Here is a 25,876-nt window from a genome sequence, read left to right as displayed (position 1 = left end):
CCAGCCGTCCATCCTGTCCCATGGGCACCAGGTGTCCACCCTGCCCCCAGTGCAGCTGCTGCCTCTGCCAGCACCCTGCAAGCGTGGCAGGAGGCTTTCCGTCACACCACCATCTGCAGTTCCCTTTTCGGATTTCAGGTTGGAAATGCCCCACCAGGTACTTGCCTCCCTGTTGGACTGTGTTTTGGAAAATATCAGAGAAAAAAAGAAACATCGGTACTATAGTATTTCTGAAGACCAAACTAAGGAAAAATACATTGTTTTGCCAATGGTTCAAACCCCCCGCAGCTGTTTGAGCGAGCAGGACCGCACGGTGGGGCAGCGGGGAGCCGTGCGATACGAGGTGCTTGTCACCACCACACGGTCGGGCTCTGCTCCTCGGGAGAAGCCCCAGCTCATGTGTGCGCTCGGGCTGCTCGCGGCGTTGGAGCGCAGGGCTGTGGAGATGGTTGCTGCAAGGACACGGCTCTTTCCCCTCGCAACTCCCCCTGCTGCTGCAGCCGGCATCCTTGCAGCCCGCACGGGCTGCCGGCACACCCGCCACCGGTTCATGGCTCCCCTGCCTTCGGGACAGGCAGAAAGCAGCTTCCAGCTGCAAAAGCTAAAACAGAGTAGGGTGGGCAAAGCCTGAGATATAGAGGTAGGGTTAGAGATATATATAGGGAGGGTTTGGTAGGGTCAATGCACCCAGAAATGAGAGGAGCACTTGCTGTTTTCTGGCTGAGTGTGGATAACGGTTGCTGGGAACGTGGGGATTTGGGGGTTTGAAAGGGCATCCAGTGCCTTGGGAGGCAGGAGGCGGTTCCCTGCACCCTGACCCCACATGCAGCCCTGCAAGCAGCAGCATGTGCACTGCAGAGACATGCTGCAGACCTTTCTGTCCTGAAAGGGCCTGGGGAGGGGGTTAACTCCAAAAAGAGGGGGTCAGGAGGGGCTCTGTACAGATGCGCAAAGCTGCTGCTATGGGGGCTGCAACAGCCGCTCCTGCAGGAGCTGTGCAGGTGGCCGGGGGGCTTTGCAGAAGCCTGCAGCTGGCAACAGCTGCTCGCGCATCCAGCCCTGGGTCCAGCACAGCAGCAGAGCGCCGGCTGTGGGCAGCAGCGTGTTCTGTGCCACCGCCACAGTGTCCGGCACGGGCTGGAGAGGCAGCCCCGGGCTGGCAGCACATCCTCCCCAAAATACCAGGGGTGCAGCTGCTGCCTGTGCCAGTGCTGTTTCAAATGCCAGCAGCCCTGCCCCCGTGCTGCAGCCACGCTCCCTGCTCCCCCAGGTGGTTTTTAAGGTCTGGGAGTCGCAGCTGGAGAAAAGCCAGTGGGGAACATCTCTGGGAACCCTGAACTTCATCCCTTTGGCTTGGAGGTGGCTCACCAGCAGCAGAGGAACCGGCTCAGGGAAAAAGCAGACCCTGCCTCAGCTCCTGGGCAGGAAAGCCCAGAGATGGTTGTGGTCCTGCAGAGGCAAAACAAGTCCACAAAATCCTGCCCCCAACGGGAGGCAGTGAAAGCCTGCAGGGTGCAAGCGCCCCAGAAGCAGATGTCAGTTTGGGGAGAGGCTCTCCTACAGCTGCCATCCCACCTCACAGTGTGCTCCAGGACTCCCAGCTCCCCCGAGCCCAAACACACCACAGCTCCACAGCTTCTCCATCCCCCAGCCCAGGGAAGTTTGGCCTCACCTGCTGCAGCCCATCCCTGGCTCCTTTCCCCAAGCCCTGGCTCAGGCACCAACCCCACTTTGAGACCATGGCATTGAAGCACAGCCTGGGGACAGATGGTGTTGCCCAGCAACTCCAAGAGAGAGACAGGAGCAAGAACACTTATGATTTAATCATTACAGTTCTCTGCAAATCCAGTGTACGGTGGAGCTGAGTGTTGGTGCAGCTCCAGGTGCTCCCATGCAGCCATCACCCCGGTCATCACTGGGGCCAGGGAGCGCAGGGACGGGGCAGGAATAGCGCAAGGACGGGGCACGAACAGCGCGGGGACGGGGCACGAACAGCGTGGAGACGGGGCACGAACAGCGCGGGGACGGGGCACGAACAGCGTGGGGACGGGGCACGAACAGCGCGGGGACGGGGCACGAACAGCGCGGGGACGGGGCACGAACAGCGCGGGGACGGGGCTGGCCTGCTCCCCTCGGCCGTCCCGCCCCGCTGGATGAGTGCTGGGGGCTGGGGCACCCCGAGCAGCTTGGGCTCTGCGCAGCCTGGTGCGATGCTCCTGCCCAGGACCTGCCCAGCCAGGGAACCCTGGGACAGGCTGCAGGGACAGGTCCTGCCTTGCTCAGTGACTCTTCAGTGGTCACTGTGGCCTCTGGTTTGGCACCTACCTCCACAGAGCTAGAACGGACCAAGCCCTGGCAGAGGCTGGAGGAGATTCTGACCAACGCCAGCTTGTCCCCAAGCCACCCAGCCCATGCTGGACCCGAGCCCGTGGCACAAAGCAGGCAGCCAGATCTCTCTGTGCAATCCTGCACTGGGAGAACCCTGGAACGGTGATCGCCAGGGTGGGGGGCTGGCAGGGGAGCCCCAGTGTTTCCCCTGAGACAGCCCAGGGCAGGCACTGCTGGAGAACCCCCGGGTTGGCAGAGGGACATCCCTCGGGCAGCCCCGGCTGGGACAATCCCGTAGCAGTGACCTCCAGAACAGCAACAAGAATGCGTCCCCTCCCATGACAAAGGGTGCTGGGGGGGAAAACTGCGGCAGAACCAGGACGGGGAGTGGCAGCAGTGGTTGTAGGGGAAGGCACAGGAGCCCCGGCGGGCTGCCAGGGTTGGGTCAGGGGCTGCGGCGGAAGAGGCTGCCGGCCAGGAGCCGCCTCTTCACCTCCCTCCAGAGCAGCTCCCGCTCCCGCTTCGCTCTCTGGATGAAGCCCCTGTTCTCCAGGGCCCTCCGGGACAGGTAGGGCAGCACCTCATCCACCGGGCCATAGGGCACGTACTTGTAGACAGGGAAGCCAGCCTGACCTGGGGGGAGAGGCTGGTCAGGGAAGTACCGAGAAAGAAAGAAAAAGGGGGGAGGAAAGGGAAAAAAAGCAGAAAAAGAAAACCGAGAAAAATGGAAGAAAGAGGAGAAAAAAAGCAAAAAAAGGAAAAAGCATCCCCTGGCTCCCAGCTCTCCCAGCCCCTCAGCCGTGCCGATGGAGGGGGCACCATGGCAGGAGTGCTGGGGCTGTGGTTGGGCACCTGGTGTCCCCGGGAGCGGCACCAGCCGGGCACGGCCCAGACTGCCCGGGGAGCAGCGTGTCCCCGGCCCAGCACTGGCAGCGCGGGAACGCGCCGGGGAGAGCACGGCGGGGTCACCGGGAGCCCTGGGAACGTCGGCAGCCAGGGCTGGGCCAGTTCAAGAAGCATTCAACCAGAAACATCAAGTTAACACATTTTTCCAGCATGAGCAGAGGAGGCTGCGGACAGGCAGCCAAACCCACCCGCGAAGGGAACTCCAGGACAGAGCAATGTCCAAGCTGGAGCATTGCCCGGCCTGGCTCCTGCGGACACCGGTGCGGGCAGAGGACGGGAGCTGACCCCAGCCAGGCCACCTTGGCCCTGGCGCGTCCTCCTGTCCCTGGGCGCTCTGCTCTGCTGCCCGGGCTGGCGGCGCAGGAGAGGACAAGCGGCTGTTGCCACCACAGCAGCAGAGCCCAGGACTCGTGTGCACCTCCCAATGCTCCCAGACCAAGCAGCTACACGAGGGGTTTGCAGGCTGCCAGGATCAGGCTCTGCCCCAGTTAGGACCACCCTGATCTCAGCTCATAGCCCAAAGCAGGAACCTCCCAGCCCAGCCATCACAGTCTCGTGGAGCTTTTAGGAGACTAATGTGATTCTCCATCTACGTCCTTATCTACATCCCCCCATGTGGGGGTCACAGCACTCCACACAGCTGGGGAAGAGGCAACAAAGCACTGTCCTCAGCCAGCACTGCCCTGACAGCCCCCAGCCTGGCTCCATCCCTCCTTCACACCCCCAGCAGCTGCTCAGGGAGACCCCAGGGGTCAGGCTGGGGCAGAAGCACATCTGCCAAGCCCCCCACTCACCCAGCGGGAAGGTGATCTGGTCACACATGCCCAGCAGCTGTCCGAAGTACACCTTCTTCTCCGAGGGATGGATCCCAAGCTCCATCATCCTGCAAGCCAAGCTTCAGCGTTGGGGAAGAACAGAGACAGCAGAGCAGACGGGGCAGCCCATCCCACCAGAGAAGCGGGGACCATCTCCAAGTACGAGAGCACGGCACTGACCACGTCCCAGACAAATGATGGGATGTGAGGACTTGAGGCATTTGTTTCAAAAACAGCTTCTGGGCTGGGGAATGGGGCCAGCTCTGCAGGCCCTGTGGGTACCGTGCTGCACCCCAGCTGAAGCCCTGAGCACCCGATGGGAGCTGGGATCCCACTGGGTGAGCACACAGGAGCCCTGACAAGTCCCAGCACATCTCACCGCAGCTCTGCTGGGTCCCCACGTCCCTCGAGCCCGTGGTCCCTGCCACACCATACAGCCTCACCCACCTGCGCAGGGTGAACTTCACCGTGTCCTCATTGTGAGATGCCACCATCACGTTGACTTTCGGGCTGCGCTTGATCTCTTCCAGGATATAGTCCAGGCACCTGTCAGACAGTACAGGGCTGTGTGGTGAGGCTGCACAAGCCCATGCCCGGTGGGACGGGAGGGAGGAGCGTGGCTGTGGTGTGTGTGTGTACCTGTGGTACATCTCGCTGGTCTTCTCATAGGTGGGGTTGATGGGATCCTCATAGCCAATCTTGGCCGCTCTCTCCCGCTCCTGTTCCATGTAGGCGCCTCGGACCAGCTTGGTGCCGAAGTGCCAGCCCTCCCGGCGTGACAGCTCCAGGTCTACCGCCACATTGTCATAAGCCTCCTGGGACCAGATGGAAAAGATGGCACAAGGTCACCGCACCAGGTGCCGCAGGATAAAAAGCATATTAAACTACTGGAGAGTGTCCAGAAGAGGCTACAAAGCTGGTGAAGGGTTTGGAGCAGAAGCTGTACGAGGAGCGGCTGAAGTCCCTGGGTTTGTTCAGCTGGAGCACAGGAGACTGAGGGCAGAGCTCATGGGGCTGCAGTTTCACCCGGGGAGCAGGAGGGTCAGGGCTGAGCTCTTTGGTGACAGTGACAGGACCCAGGGAATGGCAGAAGATGTGCCAGGGGAGGGTCAGTTGGACGTGAGGAAAAGGTTCTTCCCCCAGAGGTGCTGGACACTGAACAGGCTCCCCAGGGAGGTGTCACGGCCCCAAGCCTGACAGTGTTCAAGAAGAGGCTGGACAACGTCCTCAGACACACGGGGTGACCTGTGGGGTGTCCTGTGCAGGGACAGCAGTTGGACTTGATGATCGTTGTAGGTCCCTTCCAACTCAGGACATTCTGTGATTCTCTAACTGCCCCATGACTGGAGGCAGCCAGCCTGGCGTTGTGCCATCGCATCACCATGGCTGCAGGAGCTCAGGTCTCCTTCAGCTGCTCCAGCACATCCTTCCTGCCCAGCCAGACCTCACCTTCAGGTAGCACTGGTGGGTGTTGAAGACGATGGCGCGATCCCTGTTGAAGCGGCGCTGCATCTCCAGGGTGAGGCGGCTGATGGCTGGCTGGAAATAGCTCTGCTCCGCATCCACCATCAGCCTCACGCCCTTCTCCGTGGCTCTCTGGGGATTCAGTGACATGCATGTTGGGTTCATGGGGCTGTCTGCTATGTGTCTCCCCCTCTCTGGCAGTGCCCATGCCCAGCTCCCCCAGCCCCAGTATCCCCGACCTTGGCAAGGACATCCATCCGCTGCAGCATCCGCTTCATCTGCAGATCCTCCTCCTCGGTGAAGCGTGAGAGCAGAGGCTCAAGCTGCCCAGTCTGAAACGAGAGCAGCTTGTGGGACCTGCCTGTGGCCAGCACTGCCCGTGGGGGCAGGAACAGCCCGTCCCCAGCGCTGTCCCCACAGCAACCCCCCAGCACAGCGCACAGGCTGCCGCCCCGCCAGCCCGGGGGCTGCTGGTGGGTCACAGCATGGCCAGGCTCCGGCAGCACGGGTGCCAAACAGCACCGCGGCCACCAGCGAGCACCAGCCACCCCAGCTCCCAGTGTCCTCCCCGCGGGGCAGCTCTGGGGGCAGCACAGATGGGTGCCCACCTGTATGTTGGGGACGAGCAGCAGCTTGGAAAGCTTGGTGCGGCTGTCAATCAGGCTGTTCCAGTCCAGCAGGTCCACAGTGCTGGGAGCAGAGAGATTGGTCTGTACTGGGGTCTTGCAGGGGTAGGGGGGGTCTCTACCAGCTCGTGGACCCCACCAGCAAAAGCAGGGTGCATGGAACGTGCCACCCTGACCTGTCTTGTCACCGCTACCCAAACCTCCTCTGTACTTAGTTGCTGTGCTGAGCCCAGGCACAGGGACAAGGAGCCCTGTATCCCCACCTCGCAGCACCCCCAGGTCACAGGCAGCTCACCCACTCACGCCCAGCTCCTCGCCCGTGAACCAGCGCTGGCTCTCTGCCTTGGTTGCGACGCTGAGGTTGGCCAGGGCCTCCTGCCACCAAAAGGAGCATCAGTACCAAGGGGCTACAGGGGTCTCACTGCTCCAGGCTCGGAAATATCCCAGGTCAGGGCTGCTTTGGGACCTCTGCAGCCACCAGCCACCTCCAGCAGCGCAACCCCGGCAGCACAGCCTCCTCCCTTGGACATCACCTGCAGCTTCTCTGCCTCCAGCTTCATCTCCAGCACTGTCCGCCCGGCCTGGCCCTGCTCCGCGGCCATTTGGTGGAAGAACCTCCGCCACTTCACCAGCACCTCTGAGAACTGCAGCTGTGGGGACAGAGCTCGAGGTGACGCACCCGCGCTGGAGCCTCCTGTCGCGCCAGGACTTTGCATGATCACACCCAGCCTGCTCCCTATAGCAGGAGACAAGCCCAGCAGCACAGACTCCCATGCCCCCATCCTGGGACTTTTAAACTTCTGAGTTCTTCATGTGTCCCCAGAAGTTGAGGTAGGGTCTCCAGGGTGGTCTTAGGTATGCAGGGAACAGCCTGTGGGTGCCCAGCCCTCTCTGCTGCAAGCCCAGCACCCCAAAACACCTCCCTCCACAGCCTGCCCCCCACCTCCCCCGTTCACAGCCCTGGCACTCACCAGGAACTGAGGTCTGCCCAGTGCTGTCAGCTTGATGGCCGAGAAGCCGTCCTGCGAGCTGGCACCTGCATGGAGCCACAGACACAGGGCTGGTGGGCAGGCAGGAGGGAGCCGAGGCACGGCGAGGGCTGCAGGGTCCCTGCGGTCCCCAAGCACAGTGGAGCTGCTCAGGACACACAGAGCACTTACTTGAGGCATCAATGCAGCTGAGGAACGTCTCCATGTGCTGGTCGCACTTGGCCTCATTGGCATAGAAATATGTGCGGGCGCTGATGACTCCACCGCGGCGATCCCCAAATCCCCGATGCACTCGGTATTGCTTCTCCCGTTGTTCGGCTCCTGGGGTGGAAGACGATGAAGATGGGCCATGCAGCCCTGACAAGCTCCTACAAGCCTCCCCAGGAGCTTCTGCTGCGGGCGCGGGGGAGAGGGGCTCCAGCTTGGGGCTCAAAAGAGCGGCCGAGGGCTGCAACGCGCCCTGCCTGCTCCGTGTGCGAGCGGGGGCCGAGCCTTTGCTGAGGAGCAGGGTTGGCCAAGAACCAAGATGTTCTTCATTCAGCTTGTGTTTTGAGGTTATGGGGGCTGAGTCCTTCCCCCACGCCAGGCCCAGCTGAGCTGGACCTTCAGGCTGTCTCCTGTCAGCAGGAGAGGCTGGGTCACTCACCTCCTGTCTCCTTCTCGGCTGCAGAGGTGCAGGAGCTAAGAAGAGAAACAGGGAAGGTAAGGGCCAGGTCAGCAACCCCCCACAACCCCCTGCTGGTGGCCGAGGCAGCTCGGAGGCTCCCCTAGACCCTGCTGTTCCCTCGCCATCCCATCGCCAATGGATCAAACGCTGCTCAGCACAAGCTCCGCTGGCAGGTCAGATGCCCCAAACCTACCCGTGGAAAGCAAGGGGCTTTCAACACCCAGCAAGTATCAGCAGGAGGTGCTGGGGCAGCGCAGGGAGATGCTCTGTCCCAGTTCTGGAGCTGTTCTCAAACAGCACAGCCCAGGACAAGGCCAGCCCTGCTGGGGCTGGGTGCTCCATCTCCAGCACACCAGCCCACAGTCCTCACGGTGGTGGCACCAACCTCAACCCAACGCCTCCCTACCTCGCAGGCCACGAAGCAAGGAGCTCCTCCAGGCCCAGGGCGCGCCAAGCGCAGGATGCCCTGCTGCAGGTCCTCTGTGCCTTGGCATCGGCCAATAACGTACAAAGAAAGTTTCAGCTTCAACTCAGCTGACCTCAGATGTAATTCCAAGCCTTTGCTGCAGAGATAACAGGGCTCTGACAGCCTGGGGGATGCCAGCCAAGTCACGAGATCCTCCTCGAGCAGCTAAGCCTTCCTGTTGACACAACATCCGGCACCCAGCGCGCCGAGCCGGGCCTCAGCCAGCAGCACTGCTGGTGCCTGGGGAGCAGCCCTGCGTGATGGCAGAGCCACCTCCTCTCCGCCTCAGAGCCACTGTCCCACAACCGGCCGTGCCAAACGGTGGGGCACGCAGCAAAGCCAGCCGTCCGGAGCCAGAGGACTCGCACAACGGAGCAGAAAGGCACGTGGCATGGGCCCAGAACATGCTGTCCCTCATGGAAACCCCGTGACAGGGATTAGGAGCTGCTGGAAGCATAAAGAAGCAGAGACAAGCCTTTCCCTCCTGCTCCCTGGAGCCAGGAACAGCCCTGCTGGCTCAAATCTCAGCAAACCCAGGGTGAACTGGGGCAGGAGCAGCCGGGGCTCATGGGCAGCAGTGGCAGCACGTCTGGCAGGCTCTGCTGTGGGACTTTGCCACCCTGAGGACAGGGGCTGGAGGTAAGGAAGGAAGAGACATCACACAGGGATGGGATGTGACAGCAAAGCCTGCAGCGCATGGAAGGTCCCCTTGGAGCGGTGAGGAGCAAGGGAGGGCTTCAGCTGAGGACATGTTGAGAGATGGGTCCTGTGGGCAGGTCCCAGCTGCAGCGTGGCTCTGAATCCCAAAGCTTTCTGCTTCTGACACTGGAGACAAGTGGCAGGGAGCGAAACCTCCTCTGACCTGCCCAGGATGAGCACGCACAGCTCAACGAGCAAACAGCATCCTTGAATTTGAAGTGTTTTGTGTTCCTGAAGACAAACACACCCTCTCCAGCAGCATTCCTGCTGCATGACTGTACTGAGCCCTTCCCACTGAGCGGGCATTCGAGGCACTGCCATGGTGCTGCTTTATTGTTCCGCAAAACGCAGGAAGCTGCTTCCAGCTGAAGAAATTGCTCTTCCTGGACATCACCTGTTTCCTTTGCAATACTGGTCTCGGCCAGCAGAACCACTCCTAACACCAGCCAAGGGCCTCTTAACCCAGTTTGTACCTGGCCACCCCTTCTGCAAACCAAGAGCAGGTCTCCTGGAGCAGGACACATCTCCAGCACTGCCCGAAGGCATCTGGCCGGCTGTGACCTGGAAGGAGCCCCTGCAAGGCACACTCAGGACCTGGGAGCTCACACCCACCCAAAGTATGCACAAAGTAGATCCTTCAAGTGCTGCAAAGAGGGTTTTGGAGACTCGATGCAGCCTGCTGAATTGCTGGGAAGAGTAATGCAGCTGACATAGCAGTCTGAGGCTTTCAAAAAGCTATTGGTCAGGCTCAAATAAACTGTCTCGGGAGAAGCACAGAGGCACTGCTGTCAGAAATAAGTAGGTGATAATCCCTTTGGTTCTGGAGGTTACCAGGAAGGTGCCACAAGCACAACATATTTTCTTTGCTCATCAGCAAATGGGTCTGGGAAAACACAGGAGGGAACACCAGGGAGAAGTTGTCCCTGAATTACCACATCCAAAGGAAAACTCATGGCCACACGAAGCCTAGACCAGAGCTATGGGTGATGCCTAAAGCCCTGCAGGTGGGAATAATGCCAAGCTCTTGGCAGAAGAAAGTCCTTCAAGTGTGCAGCAAGTGAGCTCCCAGCACGCAGCAGCCCAGGGCCACTGCAGGACCCCGCTCCTTGCACAGCTCCCACCTCAGCAGAAACCGCCCCGTGGTCCCAGGCAGCTGCGGCACAGGCAGAGCACCGGGGGCAGGAGCACAGGGGGAGACGGCAGCTCTGCGAGGCCGACTGGCCAGGCTGGATCGCAACCCCACGTGAGGCGGATACCAGGTGTCTACACAAGAAACCTCTGTGGGAAGGGAAGCCCACGCACTGCATGGCAGAGCTGTTCAGAGTGTCTGACTGTCCCTGCCCATGTGAGGACAACCCCAGCCCACGGGCCAGCAATGTCCCCGTGGCTGCAAGGGGATCACAATCAACTCCATGATGAGGAGGCTCCTTGTTTTACCCCACAGGGAGCAGAAGCCCCTGCCCAGCTGTAGCGTCACCTCTCCACATCCCCCAGGGCTGCAGCCATCCCAGAGCAGCCCTGGGAGCAGAGCAGCACCCAGGACACAGCATTCCAGCTGCATCACCATGGCCGGGCAGCAGACTCCAGCACAGAGCAAGGACTCCTGGACAGGCTGCCGGAGCTCCGAGTGCAGCCCGGGCAGGACGAGCCGGTGCCTGCTCACACTGTGAGGCTGTTCCTGAGCAGATAGTGAGGGCCCATTGCTGGGCACAAAAGGACATTTCCCTGCTGGTATCCCCGGCTGGCTGCAGAAGAGCAGGCTGCACTGGTAAGCCCAGCATGGGCTGCCTGGGGGGAAACAGCAGCAGATGGCACCAGGAGGCCAAAAAACCCACTGGCTACATCTGGTTTGTAGCTCTGCCTCCCAGAGCACTCACAGGAGGGAAGGATATGGCTCCAGAGTCCAGCAGCCGCCAGCCCTGGACCACTCATCCCCCTTAACCATACAAAGCCCAGCTCAGCACCATCCCTGGCAGAAGCACCGGTAATTTGAGGGTTTGCATCAGAATGGAGCCAAGGAGGACCCAGAGCAATGCCTGGCATACGACAGGGTTCAACACAGCCCCTCTGATGCCACCCACACCTCCCCTGGGCTTTGTCCCTGCTCCATGGCATCCCAGCGTGATCGCCACGATGGTGTTTTTGTCCCCCTGCCCATTTGTTGGAACAAATGGCACTGGTACCCAGGCGGAGTGGCACTGGGAGGCACAAGAACAGAGTCTGGTGTGTGGCTTTGCCAAGTGATCTTGGGTGAGAATGACACACGCAGGACAGACAGAGCTCATCTAGCGAGGACTCCACACATGCAACCCCCAAAATCTGCCCTGGGGGGACTAACACAGCCCAGACAGCTCACAAACCACCGACACCCTGTGAGCAGGCAACGCCAGCCTGTGAAAGGCCTCCCTGGTCACCCACAGGGAAGCACTTGGCACAGGCACAGCCAGACCAAGGAGCAGCGATGGCAGCACCAGCAGCACCGGGTCAGGCGGGGCCAGCGCGGCCCCGTGGAACGCCGAGCGATGTGCCTGGACCTGCGTGCCCAGGGAAGAAACCGACCACTCTGAGAACAGCGCCGCTCTGCGCCTCCAGAGGAGCCAGCCCGCACCCCCACAGCGGGGCTGCAGGGGGGTATGTTGAAGCTTTTATATAAGCAAAATGAAGTTTGCAGCTCAGCCTGTGAGAGTCTGGGATGGGCACAGCCCTGCCTGCCCCCTGGGCAGGTCCCAACACCCGCTGCCAGCCAAGGACCGCGGGCAGCGAGGGACAGTGTCACCTGCCACGGCAAGCAGCGGTCCTGATAAGCAGCGCTGCTGGGGAGCAGAGATAAGGCTCCTGGCAGCAGTGGGAGGAGCCCAGCAACACCCACCTGGAACCCCATTTGCACATCTCCCCAAACAGCCATTTCCACAGTATTTTTAATACCATGTCACAAGCGTGTGACAGCTGTCCAGCGTCCCCAGCTGTGAACAGGGGTACAGGGCTGTTGCAGCTTTGCCTGGGGGAGCACTGTGTCCCCAACCTGCACCCCCCAGCAGGGCCACCCTTATCCTGGATGGGGGGGACACTGATCAAGTGGGTGGAGTCCCCCGAAACTGGAGCCCAAAGAGTGCAAAGTTACTGGCAGCATTGGGCCAGCGCCTGCCCTTGGCAGAGCAGGGGGGCGGCAAAGGCTGCCCGCGATGTGGGGAGCAGTGCGGGAAGGGGGTGCAACATGGGGGGGCACCATCCCCGCTTGAGGGCAGCGGAGATGGTGGGAGGTGTCATCGTGTGGAGGTGGGGGATGGAGGGGCAGGAACGGGAGACGGGCAGCATCACAGGCAGGGCAGAAAGGAGACTAGAGGGGGGCAGCAGGGTGGTGGAGGGGCCAGTAGTCCGGGGCGGGGAAGGGGAATTGGGACTGGGGAGCAGCACCCCAAGGGGAAAGGAGGCGGTAACCCCACTGTATGCAGGGGAGGGGACAGCACCCCAGTGGGGGTAAAACAAAGGGGGACAGGATGAGCAGCACCCCAGCGGGAAGGGGACTGGGGGGGGCAGCACCCCGGCGGGGGGTGTGGGGGACACAGCACAGGGGCGGGCAGCGTCTCGGGGTGTGCAGGAGGGCGGAGGGAGCAGCACCGGGGTGGGTCAGCACCCGGTGTGCTGCGGGGGCGGCTCCGGGGGGCGGTGGCGGCGGACGATGCCGGGCGCGCCGCGAGGGCGGGGCCGTGACGCACTGCAACAGCGGCTCCGCAGCCAATGGGAGCGGAGGGATGGGCGGCAACAGCCAATAGCAGAGCGGCCAAGTCGCGCGCCCGCCGCTGGTCCCACCGCCCCCCGCCCGCCGACCCCGCACTCACTCCAGCTCCTGGCGCTCGGCCTCCTCGGTGCTCAGATCCTCCTCCACGCCGTAATCCAGCACGGCGCCCACGCCGAACGCCTGGTTCCGCCGGATGAGCGGCTTGATGGCCTCCTGGTCCTCCCCGGCCACGAACTGCCCGTAGAAGGTCATCTTCATCAGCCGCTCGAACAGCGCCGGCCCCAGCACCCGCCGGCACAGCTGCAGCAGCTGCGGGACAGCGGCAGTTCAGCGCCCCGCCCCGCACACCCCCGGAACGAGACCCCGGGCCCGGACCTGCCAGTCCCCCACCGGCTGGGGACCGCTGTCCTGCCGGAGCGGCAGCCCCCAGATCGGGGTCCGGCAACCCCTCCGGTCCGGGTCCGGCAACCTCCGGAGCAACAACCCCCATCCCGGCTGGGGACCAGCATCCCTCCTGGAGCGGGCAGCCCTCGAGGCCCGGCACCTCAGCCGGAGCGGGACCCCCGTGCCCCGGCCCAGCATCCCCGCTTCCCGCAGCGCAGCCCCGCCGGCCAGGGACGCGCGCCCCCCACCTTCCGGTTGTGCTCCACCAGCGGCCCGACGGCGCACAGCCGCAGCACCAGCAGCCCGCGCAGCAGCTCGGCGCTGCTCTTGCTGCGGAACGCCTCCCGCGTGTCCCCGAAATCCACGGCGGGCGGCGGCCCGCACTCTGCACCCCGCGGAGGGGCAGTCGGCGGCGGCACCGGCCGGGCTCCCCTGCCCGCAGCCGGCGGCGGAGCGGCCCCGCGGGGCGCGGCGGCGGGCGCAGAGCTCGGGCGGCTGGAGGGGAAGCCCAGGCGGGCGGCGGCGCGGAGCGCCCGGGCCGCGCTCGGCAGAGCCATGGGCACGGCGTGGCCGCCCGCTCCGCGCCGCCGCCTTAAGTACCGTCCTCCCGGCACCGCCCCGCGGGGTCCCGCCGACACGGCCGCGCCCGCCCCCGCCCCGCGTCCCGGCTCTGCCGGGGCACCGAGACCAGCGCCGGAACCGGGACCGCCCTGCCCGGCGCACCCCCCTCCCGCAGCCGCCGGCCCCGGTGCCTCCCCCGGGCCCATCCCCCGGGCCCGTCCCCTCGGGGCAGCCCGCCCCGGGGCACATCCCTTCCGGGGAGCCCCAGGGAAGGTGTGGAGGGCCAAGGGTGGCCTGAGGGGAGCCCCGGGTGGAGCCGAAGGGAGCCCCATCCCCTGGCAGCAGTGCTGGGGAGGGCAAGGAGAGCCGCCTGCCCTTGGAGGAGCCCCAGTGAGAGCTCTGGGGGTCCCAAGGGGCCGTGAATTGGTCCCCATGCCAACCAGCGCGGCCCTGAGGGGAGCCCCGGGGTCAGCCCTGCAGGGCCAAGGGGGTGACTGCTTAGCACAGCCCCAGGGAGGGCCAAAGGGTGTCCCCAAAGCATCCCTGTCCCCTTGCAGCAAACCCTGGGGCAGGCTGTGGCATGACCAGCCCACAAGGCTTGGATGCCCTTGGGGAGGGTAACTCAGACCCAGGGGACCTGTCGTAGGAGAGATGCTCCTCCTGGTCTGTGCATGAACGATTTGGGGGTTTCAGCTGAATTCTCATTCGTTTGGTCAGGGTTCATGGGTGCTGGGGTGCTCGGGGCAGCTTGAGCTAGCAGACCACCCCCCTTGGCATGGGCTGGGGCCGTTGGGGTTTGCCTGCCCCATGGAGCCCCACCACAGAGGCTGGCAGGGCCTCGGGAGGTTCCCAGGCAGCACCGAGTGTCTGTGCTGCTCCTGGCAGGTGTTTGCCTGAGCTGCTCCTCCAGGCACAGCCGGCGCTGGACTCAGACATCACCCAGCACCTCCCTGGCTCCCCGTGGCCAGATGTGCTCTGGACTCTTGGCCTGGGAGCAGAGAGCTGGGAGTTCTCTTCCTTTTTGCAGAACTGTTTTGCAGCAGCATCACAGCTGCATCCCCTCTCCATGCCCCTGTCCCCTCTCCATGCCCATGCCCCTTGTCCTGGTTTGACTGAAATTGAATTAATTTTCTCTATGCAGTTAGAATCTTTCTCTCCTTTGCAGCCAGCACAGCCTTCTGTTTAGACTCACTTTGAGAATACTGAGATCCATTGCTTTTCTCTGGGATAGTTAATGTTTTCTTCTCAGTAGCTGGACTGTGTTTTGGAAGTCGGTATGAAAGGAGTGTAAGAACTCACTGATGTAGTCACCATTGTCAGAGAAAACAAGGATGACTTTGGTGTCCAGCTACAGGTGCAAATTGGTAGGAGGGGGGACAGCAGGACAGCACCTGGACTGACATCCAGACCCATTGGTGGAATATTCCCTGCCACTGGCGGCACGCTCAGTGTGGAATGGGAATCGACTTTCTCAGCTAGTCAGTTCTGTTAGTCCTGTTTAGACTTTCCAGTTCGTTAGTCCAGTTAGTTCTGACTGGGAGTTCTGTACTGTTGGGAGTTTAGTGATAGTTTTTGGCCTTTGGGCCTTTCTGCCTTTTGGCTTTTCACCCTCTCCCCACAACTGGTTGTTTGGGACCAAGGGGCTCCCTTCCCAGGAGCGGCTGCTTGGTGCAGATGGGCTTTGTGAGAAATTGCGTTGAGTATCACATTTTATTTAAAATAAAATTATTTTATTTTATTTTATTTATTTTAGTTTAGTTTAGTTTATTTAGTTTAGTTTAGTTTCGTATTATTTTATTTTGTTTTATTTTGTTTTGTTTTATTTGAAAAAGTATATTTCATTATTTTATATTATTATTATTATTATTATTGGCATCTTATTTCATTGTCTTATTAAACTGTTTTTAACCCAGCCACGGATTCCTCCCTTCCCTTTCGCCTCTGCCTTCCCTTGGGGTGGAGGGGGGTGACTGAGCAGCTCTCGCGGTCTCGATCGCCGTTGGGTTGACCGGTGCCCCCGCTCCGTGCCCGCTGCTCCAGCCCCAGTCTCATGGGCGTCCCAGAGGGTGACACGGTGGGGACAGACCTGCCCGAACGCTGCTCCTCACTCACACGTGGTGCCCGGGGCTGCTCAGCGCAGGCAGCGCCAGGTCAGTGAGCTCTGCTGGGGTGGAGAGGAAGACCCGGAGCTTTGAGAAGGCTCCGGCGGCTGTGATGCAAAACTTTCCAAAGCAGCCCAGCGAACTGTGCAATTCCAGCTCCGTCTGAATGAGGCACATCTACCACAGGGCCATTGGTACAGGAAAAATGAGTTACAACAAATGTTGTAACTCCACAGCCCAGCGCTGGCATTGCCACTGCAGTGGTTGCTTGAGCTCATTTGCCAGGTGTGTGCACATACGCAGGCACGTCACAAGAAGAGCCAGAGGCCACGAATGCATTGCAAAGAGCAAGTTTTATTTGAGTTCCCTCTCTACTAGGGGATCTCCGAACTCTCACCTGAGCTCCCAGGCAGAGGTGCCACCGGCGGGGACGCAGGTGCTGGTCCGTCCAGCCCTGCTGGAAGGTCACTGGGCTGAGCTCGCCTGTATTTCACGGCTTCAGGCGGGCGCAGCCTCCCGCTCTTTCTCACAACAAAGCAGGAGTCTCAGACATAGTGATAAGGTGCCTGGAGTTTGTCACAGGCCTCTGTTATCTAACACAGAGGTTCTACTCATCAAGCACACAAGGTCAGTAAAACAATTAGGGTGATGTGTGTGCTTTTTCTACAGACAGGTGTAAATCACTTGAGCGTACTTACATTTAACTAATCTCCTCGCCAAATCTTCCACTATATCCCCATACACCAGGCTTTTTTTGGGATGCCCTGCACTGCCTTGGTGGAAGCCGGACAGTGGCCTTGTCCCCTGACAGAGCTGGGTAACAAGTCAGCTATGAAAAAGCATCCATTTCCTTCCCAATATTTCCTGTGCTGCATTAACTTTTTCTTGCTCTTTTGAGTGAAATAATTCATCTGAAGCCCTGTGCCGTGAGGAGGTTTTACACGTGAAGTCTCATGCTGCAGTTCAGACTCCTGTTGATGAAAAAAAAGCGCCACCATTACACCAAGCTGCATTAAAATCTGAGGAGCAGATGCTGCTGCAATTAAAAGCTTTTAATCACCTATAACTTTTGCTTCTTTTTTAGCCTTAGTGGTGCCGGGCTAAGCCACGACTCTGTTAACCAAGGGCCGCAACCAGGCCCACCCGCCGTGGCGGGAGCTCATTTATCGCCCAGGTGCAACAGAGTAAATTCCCTAAAGTGTCTAATGGCACCAGTCGCTGCTGAGAAATATTTGCCTGCTCCTAGCAGGGATGTTTCCGAGCGCTGCTTGTTGTGCCGGCAGAGCTGGCAGCCCCATGGGGTCTCCGGCTGGGATGGGGGTTTGTGGTGCACAACCAGGTCTGAGCTTCCAGAGCAACTTCAGTCTCAGATCTGGGCACACAGGTGAAAAGTAAAAAACCCACGTTTTGGTGGAAGCGAGATGCGATGGTGTCTGTCTCGGGATGGCTTCCCTTGAGCAGCCCTGCCGATGGTTGGGGCAGCACTGGGGATGCTTGAGGCTGCTACAGGGACCGTGACAAGCCCTGCAGGTCCCCGCACTGTGGCCCTGTGGAGCACTGACCTCCAGCTCCTGATACCCCTGGGCTGGGACTTTATGCTCTTCAGGCCACTGTCCCCAGACTCACCAGATCCAGGCAGCCACTGCTGGCACGGGGATGGTGCTCTCTCTGCTCTGCTGCTGTTGGCTCCAGCCAGCCCGTGTGGGGCAGGGGAAGCCTGGTCCAGCCCAGAGCATGGGTACCCGCATCCTGAACACAACGATGCTGCTGTGTCCTGCACACAGAATGTGCCCCAGGCCCGAGAGGTCCCATCCGAGTCCTTCAGCGGGCACTCCTGGCCACACCAGCCACAGTGCTGAGCTGTTACTGATGGCTTGGGAAACCACACGATGTGAGGAAACAAATCTGAACGCAAGACAAATAGGTGAGAAGGGGTCTTAGTGTGGGACAAGATGGTAGTTTAGAAAGGGAGAGGCCATGGTGTGCATATTTCATAGGCTGGAGCTCGGCAGGGACATTTTGACACTGTGAAAATAACAGATGGCAACAAGCAACAGCAGGCGCTCATGGCACCTGGGAGGGGGTGTTGTGAGACGGAAATTGCTCCTCCTGTCTCCTCTGCAGAAGTGGAGAGTGCACAGATGCACGTCCCCCGGTCTGCTGGACCACATGGGATCACTGGGGCACAGGGATCAGCCTTCCTCACCATTGTCTTCCTCCAGCCCCGCTCCATCCCCAGGGCTGGGTCCCACCCTCGCTGTGCTGTGGCTCTGCCCGCCCCGCAGCCCTGGCCATGCCGGGCACCCTGCGCTGCTGCGTCCGTCCCCCGCCGTTTTCCTGGGGAGCGCCAATTCACATTCTTCTCTGCTGGGTATTTCTCATCCAGATCACACACTTGCCTTGTGCCCAGCACCAGCCCAACAAGCCGTGTCTGCCCAGGCGCAGCACGTCGGGAGGGACACCTGTACCTGCCAGCAGGCAGGCAGGGGTGTGGGGAACGGTGTGGAGCCTCAGCTGGCATCTTTTGCTGCTGGATGTGTCCCTTGGAGCAGGACGTGATGGATTGGCCAGGACCCGCAGCCCTTCCTTGGTGGGGGTCAAGGGCAGCCGTCCGCTACAGACCCACCAGCAAAACCCAGGAGAAGATCAAAGTGAGGATGGTGCTTCCCAGATGGCAACCATGTGTGGCTTACTATCTGGTTGGGGCTTAATTTTCATCGTGAGAGGCTTCGTCTCCTGCTGTGCTGCTCTTCAGGGAGACCCCCAGAGCTGCTAATATCCCCACTGATGGGAATAAAGCCCCTGTGGGATGCACAGGAGCTCCCAGCCCTCAGATAGAGGAGGCCACCAAGATGAGCCGAGGCTGGAACAGCTCTGCTGGGGGACAGGCTGAGAGAGCTGGGCTGTTCAGCTGGAGAAGAGAAGCTCCAGGGAGACCTTAGTGTGGCCTTTCCAGACTTAAAAGTGGACTGATAATGAAAGCTGGGGACAGACTTTTGAGCAGGGCCTGTTGTGACAGGACAAAGGGTGATGGTTTAAAACTAAAGGAGGGAGATTCAGGCTGGACATGAGGAAGAAATTGTTGCTCTGAGGGTGGTGAGAGCCTGGCCCAGGTTGGCCAGAGAGGTGGTGGCTGAACCATCCCTGGAGACATCCCAGGCCAGGCTGGATGGGGCTCTGAGCACCCTGAGCTGGTGCAGACGTCCCTGTCATGGCAGGGGGGGCACTGGGGGAGCTGGGAATGTCCCTTCCAACCCAAGCTATTCTCTGATTCCATTACAGTGTGTATTTAGATGATGAGTTTATTCTCTCTAGCCCCTCAAAGCAGTCCTGTCACCCTCTCTGTCACCTTCCCGAGGTGACTCTGGTTGTACAACTATTGTAAGTGCAGCTCTGCTTTGCGGTGCTGTGCAGGAGCCAGCGGGGTGGAGGATCCAGCCCTTCCTCCCGCAGCCGGGAGCCAGGTCCCTGTGTCCTTCCCCTCCTCCTGGGGCTGCACAGGACCCTGGAGGTTTAACCGCTGCAGTGAGGGCAGTGCTGAGCCCGTCCCAGCACTGCGCGGGCAGGTGAGTGTTCCACCTCTACAGGAATGCAGCAGGTGGGTTTGGGGACTTGCTGGTGGGCACCCGGGGAGTCGCAAGGTGAGAGCTCCAGCTCCTGGGGTGTCTCTGTGGGTCTGGAGCCCGGTGAGAGCAGCTGAGAGCTGCCACAGACCCTGCTGTAGGTAAGAGATGCTGAGGGGCCGCTCTTGCAGCTGATCTCCCGACGTCTTGGACCTCGGTCCCCGGCACGGTTGGCGTCTGGGAAGCTGGGCTGGGCTCCAGTTCCTGGCATTTTTCTCTTGCATCACAGTGATTTTCAGTGAATCACTTGCAGCCTAAGAAACAAATGTCCTCTTGATTCTTCCTCTGCGTCCCTGCAGGCCTGGTGTGTCTCAGGAGCCATGAGAAAACACCTGGGTGAATTCCTATCTTCACATCTCCATACAGGTCAAAGATATGAAAAAAAGGAGGTCACCTCTGAAAGGGCCCCCAGGAAATATCCAAGGCTAGGAAAGGCACATCAGACATCCCACATCAGGTTTGTTTGGTTTTGGTGGTTTGTTGTTGCTGGTTTGGTTTGGTTTGGTTTGGTTTTGTTGTGCAGAAGGTCCCTCTGGTTTTCCATCCGCAGGTAGAGGCGGATCATGTGAGATGTCTGAATGTGCCTGGGGGAGAAGGCAGGTCAGCACACGCCTGAAACAATTTTGCTGCACTTAGAGCTGAGAAAGGATGGTGCCAGGAGGTTTCTGTGGAAGTGGGGTCTGGGGAATAGACATAAAAAGCCTTTTTTCTAAGCTGATTCCCTTGGCGGGTGGGTTGTTTATGGAGCCTGGACGCCAGAGCGCCTGGAAGGGAGCCAGCTGTGTTTTAGCCCTTCATAAATGATGTAAACATGTCGTGCTGGGGGAGCACTCCCGGGACAGCCGCGGGGAGGGGAAGGAGAGGGAGAGGAGGGTACTGGGGAGAGGGAAGGGGCTGCTCGGCTGCCTCCCAGCAGAACAGGGGTGCAGGGCCCCAGGAGACGGGTGCAGGGCAGAAGGGGCAGCCCTGGGCAGGGACAGCAGGAGTGTTTGGGGGGGGTTGGCTGTGCCCCTCCTGCCCCCCATCAAGAGCTGCTGCTGAGGTGTGAACCCAGGGGTCAGTTGCCTCTGAGGGCCACTCTACAGCCAGCATCTTCCAAAGCTCTCAGCTTCCTCCCAGGCCGTGCTACTAAGGAGCCCTCTGCTCCTCCTTGCAGGTCTGGTCTGCAAGGAGCAGCCCCAGGCCAGGCCCAGGGACGCAGCTCCCCCTGCTGAGCCAAGCCTAAGCCCTCCTGGCTGCAGGAGCCGCTGTGCCCAGGGGTGGGGGCTCCCTGCAGCGATCTGGGGGCAACCAGCCGTGGACGGGTCGGGGACAAGCAGCACTCTGAAGGCTGTAGCAGAGGAACTCAAGACACCCTTACCCCTGAGAACCTGACTGTTCCCTGTTGGTTAATGTGGTGGCTCATTTTTCTAAAAATATGCTCTTAATTACTGTGCCTCAGGAAGCAGAGATGTCTCCCAGCAAAAGCTCATTGATTTGAGGCTGGCTACAGCCCTGGAGAAGCCCCTTTGGCTGCAGAGCCTGGATGTCCCTCGCCGCGACGGCTCCGCTCTGCAGCGGGTGCTGGTGCGGGGCAGGACAGGTCGGCTCCCAGCTCGCAGCAGCCCATGGACACCCGCCCTTTTCCAACTATCACTTGTTTTTACTTCTTAACTTTCTGTGTATTTGACTGAGAGCAAGTAGAACCAAGTGGCATTTGGACTTATTTTCCAGTGGAAAAAAGTGGGAGGAAAAATGTTCCTTTTCCCCTTGAGATGTCCATATGGAAAGGAGAAAAGCTGTTCTGTTTTCTTTACTTTTGTGTTGCTTTCCTGTCTTCCTCCTTTTCCACAGGCAAATAATTCGTATGAAATATCATGCTTTTCCCTTATTCTCCTGCCCCAGGGAAGTGCTGAGCCGGCCCCTCAGAGGGAGAGCACCCAGGGAAAGGATGCTCCCCTCCCAGCACAACATTCCATAAAGGCTGAAAACAGAAAGAAAGGCAGAAAACAGAATTGAAGAGACTGACTTTCCTGGGGTCGCACCAGCTCCCTGGGCTCAGCCTCCCGCACCAGCAGCACGTGGCTTCCGAGGGCCTGGAGACAGAGAGGGGGTGGCTTGGGAGCCCTTGTCCTTGTCCTCCCACCAGGACCACGAGCTCTCTGACAGCCGGGCACACACCGGGGGACAGAGACCTTCTGGGACAAACTGGGGGAAGTGACTGAGGCTGCTGGTTGCCCCCCCCAGCCAGCACAGGCACTGACAACGTGCAGCCATCCAGCATCCGACAGATGCGCTGAGCACAGGGCTCCCTCTCCAGCTGCTTCCCCTGTGTCTCCTGTACCAACCATGTTCCCACTAGTCCCTGCTCCGAGTTCAGACCAGCCCCTGGGTGCCAGGAGGTGCTTGAAAAGGTTTATCCACCTTTACATACCACAGAATGTCAGGGGTTGGAAGGGCCCTGGAAAGCTCATCCAGTGCAATCCCCCCATGGAGCAGGAACACCCAGCTGAGGTTACACAGGAAGGTGTCCAGGCGGGTTGGAATGTCTGCACAGAAGGAGACTCCACAACCCCCTGGGCAGCCTGGGCCAGGCTCTGACACCCTCACCGGGAACAAGTTTCTTCTCATATTTAAGTGGAACCTCCTGTGTTCCAGTTTGCACCCATTGCCCCTTGTCCTGTCCCTGGTTCTCACCAGCAGAGCCTGGCTCCATCCTCCTGACACTGCCCCTTTCCATATTGATCCTCAGGAATGAGTCCCCCCTCAGTGTCCTCTTGTCCAGCTCCAGAGCCCCAGCTCCCTCAGCCTTTCCTCACACGGGAGATGCTCCACTCCATCATCTTCATGGCTCAACATATCCAACATCCATAAGTGTTAGGAGGGAACCTGGAGTGACTCATCCCAAAACCATGTGTCCTCCATCACCACACAGGCTGCAGATCCTTGCTGACCTATTTTTTTTTTCACCCTTTATACTTTCTGTGTAGCTACTACCCCTGTGCCCCACAACACTCCACAGCAGCTCTTTGCTGCCCCACGGGCTTCTCTGTCGTGTTCACCTCTCTCGTCCCATGTGATGAACATGGCCTGCAAAAAACAGACTGCATGGCAGGTGTCACTTCAAGATGCATTTTACTGCCCCAAAGTGCTGCTTTTTTCAAGGTTGAATTCTGTCTTTCACTCTGCTGGTTGCATGGCTTCATTTTGCACATTTAAAGTTCCTTCTCGTTGGATTTTTATATGTAATTTCTTAAATCTTAAACCTGAGGAAGTATCAAAGGGAGAATCTTCGGATGGATTCATGCCATGGCTCGATCTAACGCTCCTCCAAGGGGGATTCTGAGCTGGAGATGCTAGAGACCCCCATGGCTTTGCCATCTCCCTCCCTGTTCCTGCTGTCACCCAGCTGTGGCAGCCCCCCCAGGACATCAGGACAAGGGGAGCCCAGGACGGAGCCCACCCCAGAGCTCTGGACGATGCTCCCACTGGGGACGGCGAGAGGACACCTGGGACAGGAGAGCTGAACTGCCACCAAAACTCACACTCTGACTGTACGAGCTCTCAAATAATTTTTCAACATCATTGGCCAAATTTCTGCAGATTTTCCTGGGGATGGGAGAAGGCAACACTCCAAGTCTCATTCCAGAAGCTGGTGATGTGACAGCTTTCTGCTGGAGAGACTGACTTTTTCTTAATGCAGGCCAAACAAAGTGATTTTCTCTTATTAGAGCTGCTGATACAGCTGTAAAATGTGTGCTTGCTCTCTGAAAGCTCATGTGCTGCACTGATGAAGGGCACCGGCCCCACCAGCAGAGCTCTGGGTGTTTGGCTGCCCTGGCTTCAGCTCCACTTGTCCCCCTGGTTTCCACTGAAACTTGGAAAGAAAAAGACCCTGAGATGGAAAATTTCAGCTCTAAAGTGTAAAGCTGGACAAAATCCAGGCAGGACTTGGCAGACAGACCCAACAAAGGTTGTTCCTCTCGCTGACATTTTTGCTTCTGTGCTTTTGAGAGCCACTCTGCATCTCTGCTCCAGCTGGGTTGTGTTCTGCTGGTGTCAGAGGTGAGGTTACCACCCCAATAGGTGACTTTCTCTGGAGTCTCCCAAGATTCCTTGTCTCTGGAGCTGTGGATATTCCAGAAGCAGACACTGTAGTGGCCTCACATCTCGTGGAGATGGCTGCCCCACCCCATCCCACTCCCTTGCCAGCCCAGATGCTCTCCATCCACTGCTCTACCAGAACAACCCTGGCATAGACCAGATCAACCATCTGATGGAAATGAGGTGCTGAGATCTTATCATGAGCCCTAGTTACTAGCAACAAAAAGCAAACTGCTACTCAATGCATCTGTGCATTGCACGCTGGCTCTGGGATGCACATGAGGGGGCTTTTAACAAGGAACACACCAGGAAACTGGTGTGACTCCATCTCCCCCCTGGGAACTCTTGCACTCAGGTCTTACCAGGAGAACAAGTCAGCCCATCCCTGCAAGGCTTGAGGAGCTCTGCAGAAGGACCTCCATGGGCTCCCCTGCATCAGGAGGACCCACAGCACCCCACGGTGACCGAGCTGCTCCTCCAGGAAGCCCCAGATGCTGAGGCCAAAGGCAATACCAAATTCATGTGCAGAGAAACAGCTGTACAAGGAAACTGGGTCTGAGTCGTTCCAAGTGTTTAAACTTTTTGTTGTTGCTGTTGCTATAAAGATGTATTTTGTTTTATTTTATTTTATTTGTAAGGCTGCTAGTTCAAGGTGAGGAAAAGCAGGTTGAAGATGAGAGATGAACCTGCTCTGAGGTAAGTCCAGGGTTGCCGCCACCAGACCTCGTGTGGGATGTCCCTCCAGGGAGCACCCTGGCACCACTTTTGCTCTACATTTTGGAGAGAACACATTTGTGTTGCTTACCCAGAAACAGAAACATTGCTCTAACAAAGTGCTTGTGAGGGGTCTTGGCACTAGAGATAGTGCCTGTGAAGGTCCCTTGTTGCCTTTTCCACCGACTATGTTCCCTCATCCAGGGGATCACCAGAGGCCAAAGCTGCACCAGGACCCCCATATGGCCAGGAAAGGGGCTGCTCAGAGCTTCATAGAATCACAGAACAGTTTGTGTTGAAGGGCCCTCCCCAGCTCCCCCAGTGCCCCCCCTGCCATGACAGGGACATCTGCACCAGCTCAGGTTGCTCAGAGCCCCGTCCAGCCTGGCCTGGGATATCTCCAGCGATGGTTCAGTCACCACCTCTCTGGCCAACCTGGGCCAGGCTCTCACCACCCTCAGGGCCAACAATTTCTTCCTCATGTCCAGCCTGAATCTCCCTCCTTTAGTTTAAAACCATCACCCCTTGTCCTATCACAACAGGCCCTGCTCAAAAGTCTGTCCCCATCTTTCATTATCAGTCCACTTTTAAGTCTGGAAAGGCCACAATAAGGTCTCCCCGGAGCTTCTGTTCTCCAGCTGAACAGCCCAGCTCTCTCAGCCTGTCCCCAGCAGAGCTGTTCCAGCCTCGGGTCATTCCTGTGGCTCCTCTGGCCCCTCTCCAGCAGGTCCATGTATGTCCTGAGCTGAGGACCCAGAGCTGGACCAGCACTGCGGGGGGGTCTCACCAGAGCAGGGCAGAGGGGCAGGATTCCCCCAAACCTGCTGCCTGTGGGGCTGGGGATGCAGCCCAAGATAAAATTGGCCTTCTGGACTGCAAGTGCACGTTGCCAGCTCATATGTCATCTTTCATCCCCTAGAACCCCAAGTCCTTCTCCACGGGGCTGCTCTCCATCCCTTCATCCCCAGCCTGCGTTGATCCTGGGGGTTGCCCTGACCCAGGTGCAGGACCTTGCACTTGGCCTTGTTGAACTTCAGGAGGTTCACATGGGCCTGTCCTGGTGCCTCTGGGTGGCATCCCCTCAAGACGTGAACGTGCCCCAGGGAGCAGAGCCGGGAAAGCACGGCGCTGCGGATGTTCTTGCTGCTCCTCGGGTCCCACCACCCATCGGTGACAGAAGCGCCCTTAGGACGCGGTTTTGGGACAGCACTTGGCAACAGCAGCGGTTCCCGGAGCTCAGGGGGGGCGGGGGGGCAGACGGGGGCGGGGGGCGGACAGGGACTGCGCAGAGCTGGGCCCGGGGTGCCCGTGCGAGCGGGAAGGATGCGGGAGGCGGCGGTAACGCCTCGCCGCCGCTGGGTGGCGCTGCGGCTCCGCGCGCGGTCGGTGCCGAGGCTGATGGTGCCGGTGGCACCGGGGATGACGGTGGTGCCGGTCGTATCGGTGGCGGTGGTACCGGTGGCAGTGGGGCCGAGGCGGTGTCGGCGGTGTCGGGCATGCCGGTGTTGTCGGTGGTGCCGGTGCCGGGGTCGGTGCGGCCTCGGCAGCGCTGCCCGGGCTCCCCGCAGCATCCTCCGCTCTGCAGGCGGGCACGGTTCCGCCAGGCCCCGCTGCCCTCCGGTCCCTCCCCGGTTTCCCCGCTGGCCAGGGCAGGGGCGAGCGCGGAGCTGCGCTGGCTGTTTTACCAAAACCTCTGCCTGCAGCGAGGCT

General features: G+C 59.7%; 1 protein-coding gene across 2 annotated transcripts; it reads right to left on the bottom strand.

The window, feature by feature from the left end:
- Window positions 1–380: 380 nt before the first annotated feature.
- Window positions 381–13,753, bottom strand: PRODH (proline dehydrogenase 1; the record flags this gene model as incomplete). 2 transcript variants are annotated; one of them, XM_080355161.1, is made up of 14 exons in its annotated part: window positions 381–601; window positions 4,029–4,117; window positions 4,497–4,595; window positions 4,689–4,864; window positions 5,499–5,645; window positions 5,753–5,845; window positions 6,122–6,203; window positions 6,435–6,514; window positions 6,673–6,789; window positions 7,111–7,175; window positions 7,300–7,449; window positions 7,775–7,809; window positions 12,800–13,008; window positions 13,332–13,640. In XM_080355161.1, the coding sequence occupies 14 exons, from the start codon at window positions 13,638–13,640 to the stop codon at window positions 549–551; spliced, it is 1,704 nt and encodes a 567-aa protein (XP_080211287.1). In that variant the 3' UTR covers window positions 381–548. The 2 variants fall into 2 exon arrangements, with proteins under 2 accessions (XP_080211287.1, XP_080211288.1); XM_080355162.1 differs by lacking the exon at window positions 381–601 and adding an exon at window positions 1,804–2,961 and having other exon boundaries at window positions 13,332–13,753.
- Window positions 13,754–25,876: the final 12,123 nt, after the last annotated feature.

This window comes from Nesoenas mayeri (genome assembly GCF_963082525.1).
Source record: "Nesoenas mayeri genome assembly, chromosome: 17".
Lineage (NCBI taxonomy): Eukaryota > Metazoa > Chordata > Aves > Columbiformes > Columbidae > Nesoenas > Nesoenas mayeri.
This window is presented reverse-complemented; position numbering and strand designations above follow the sequence as displayed.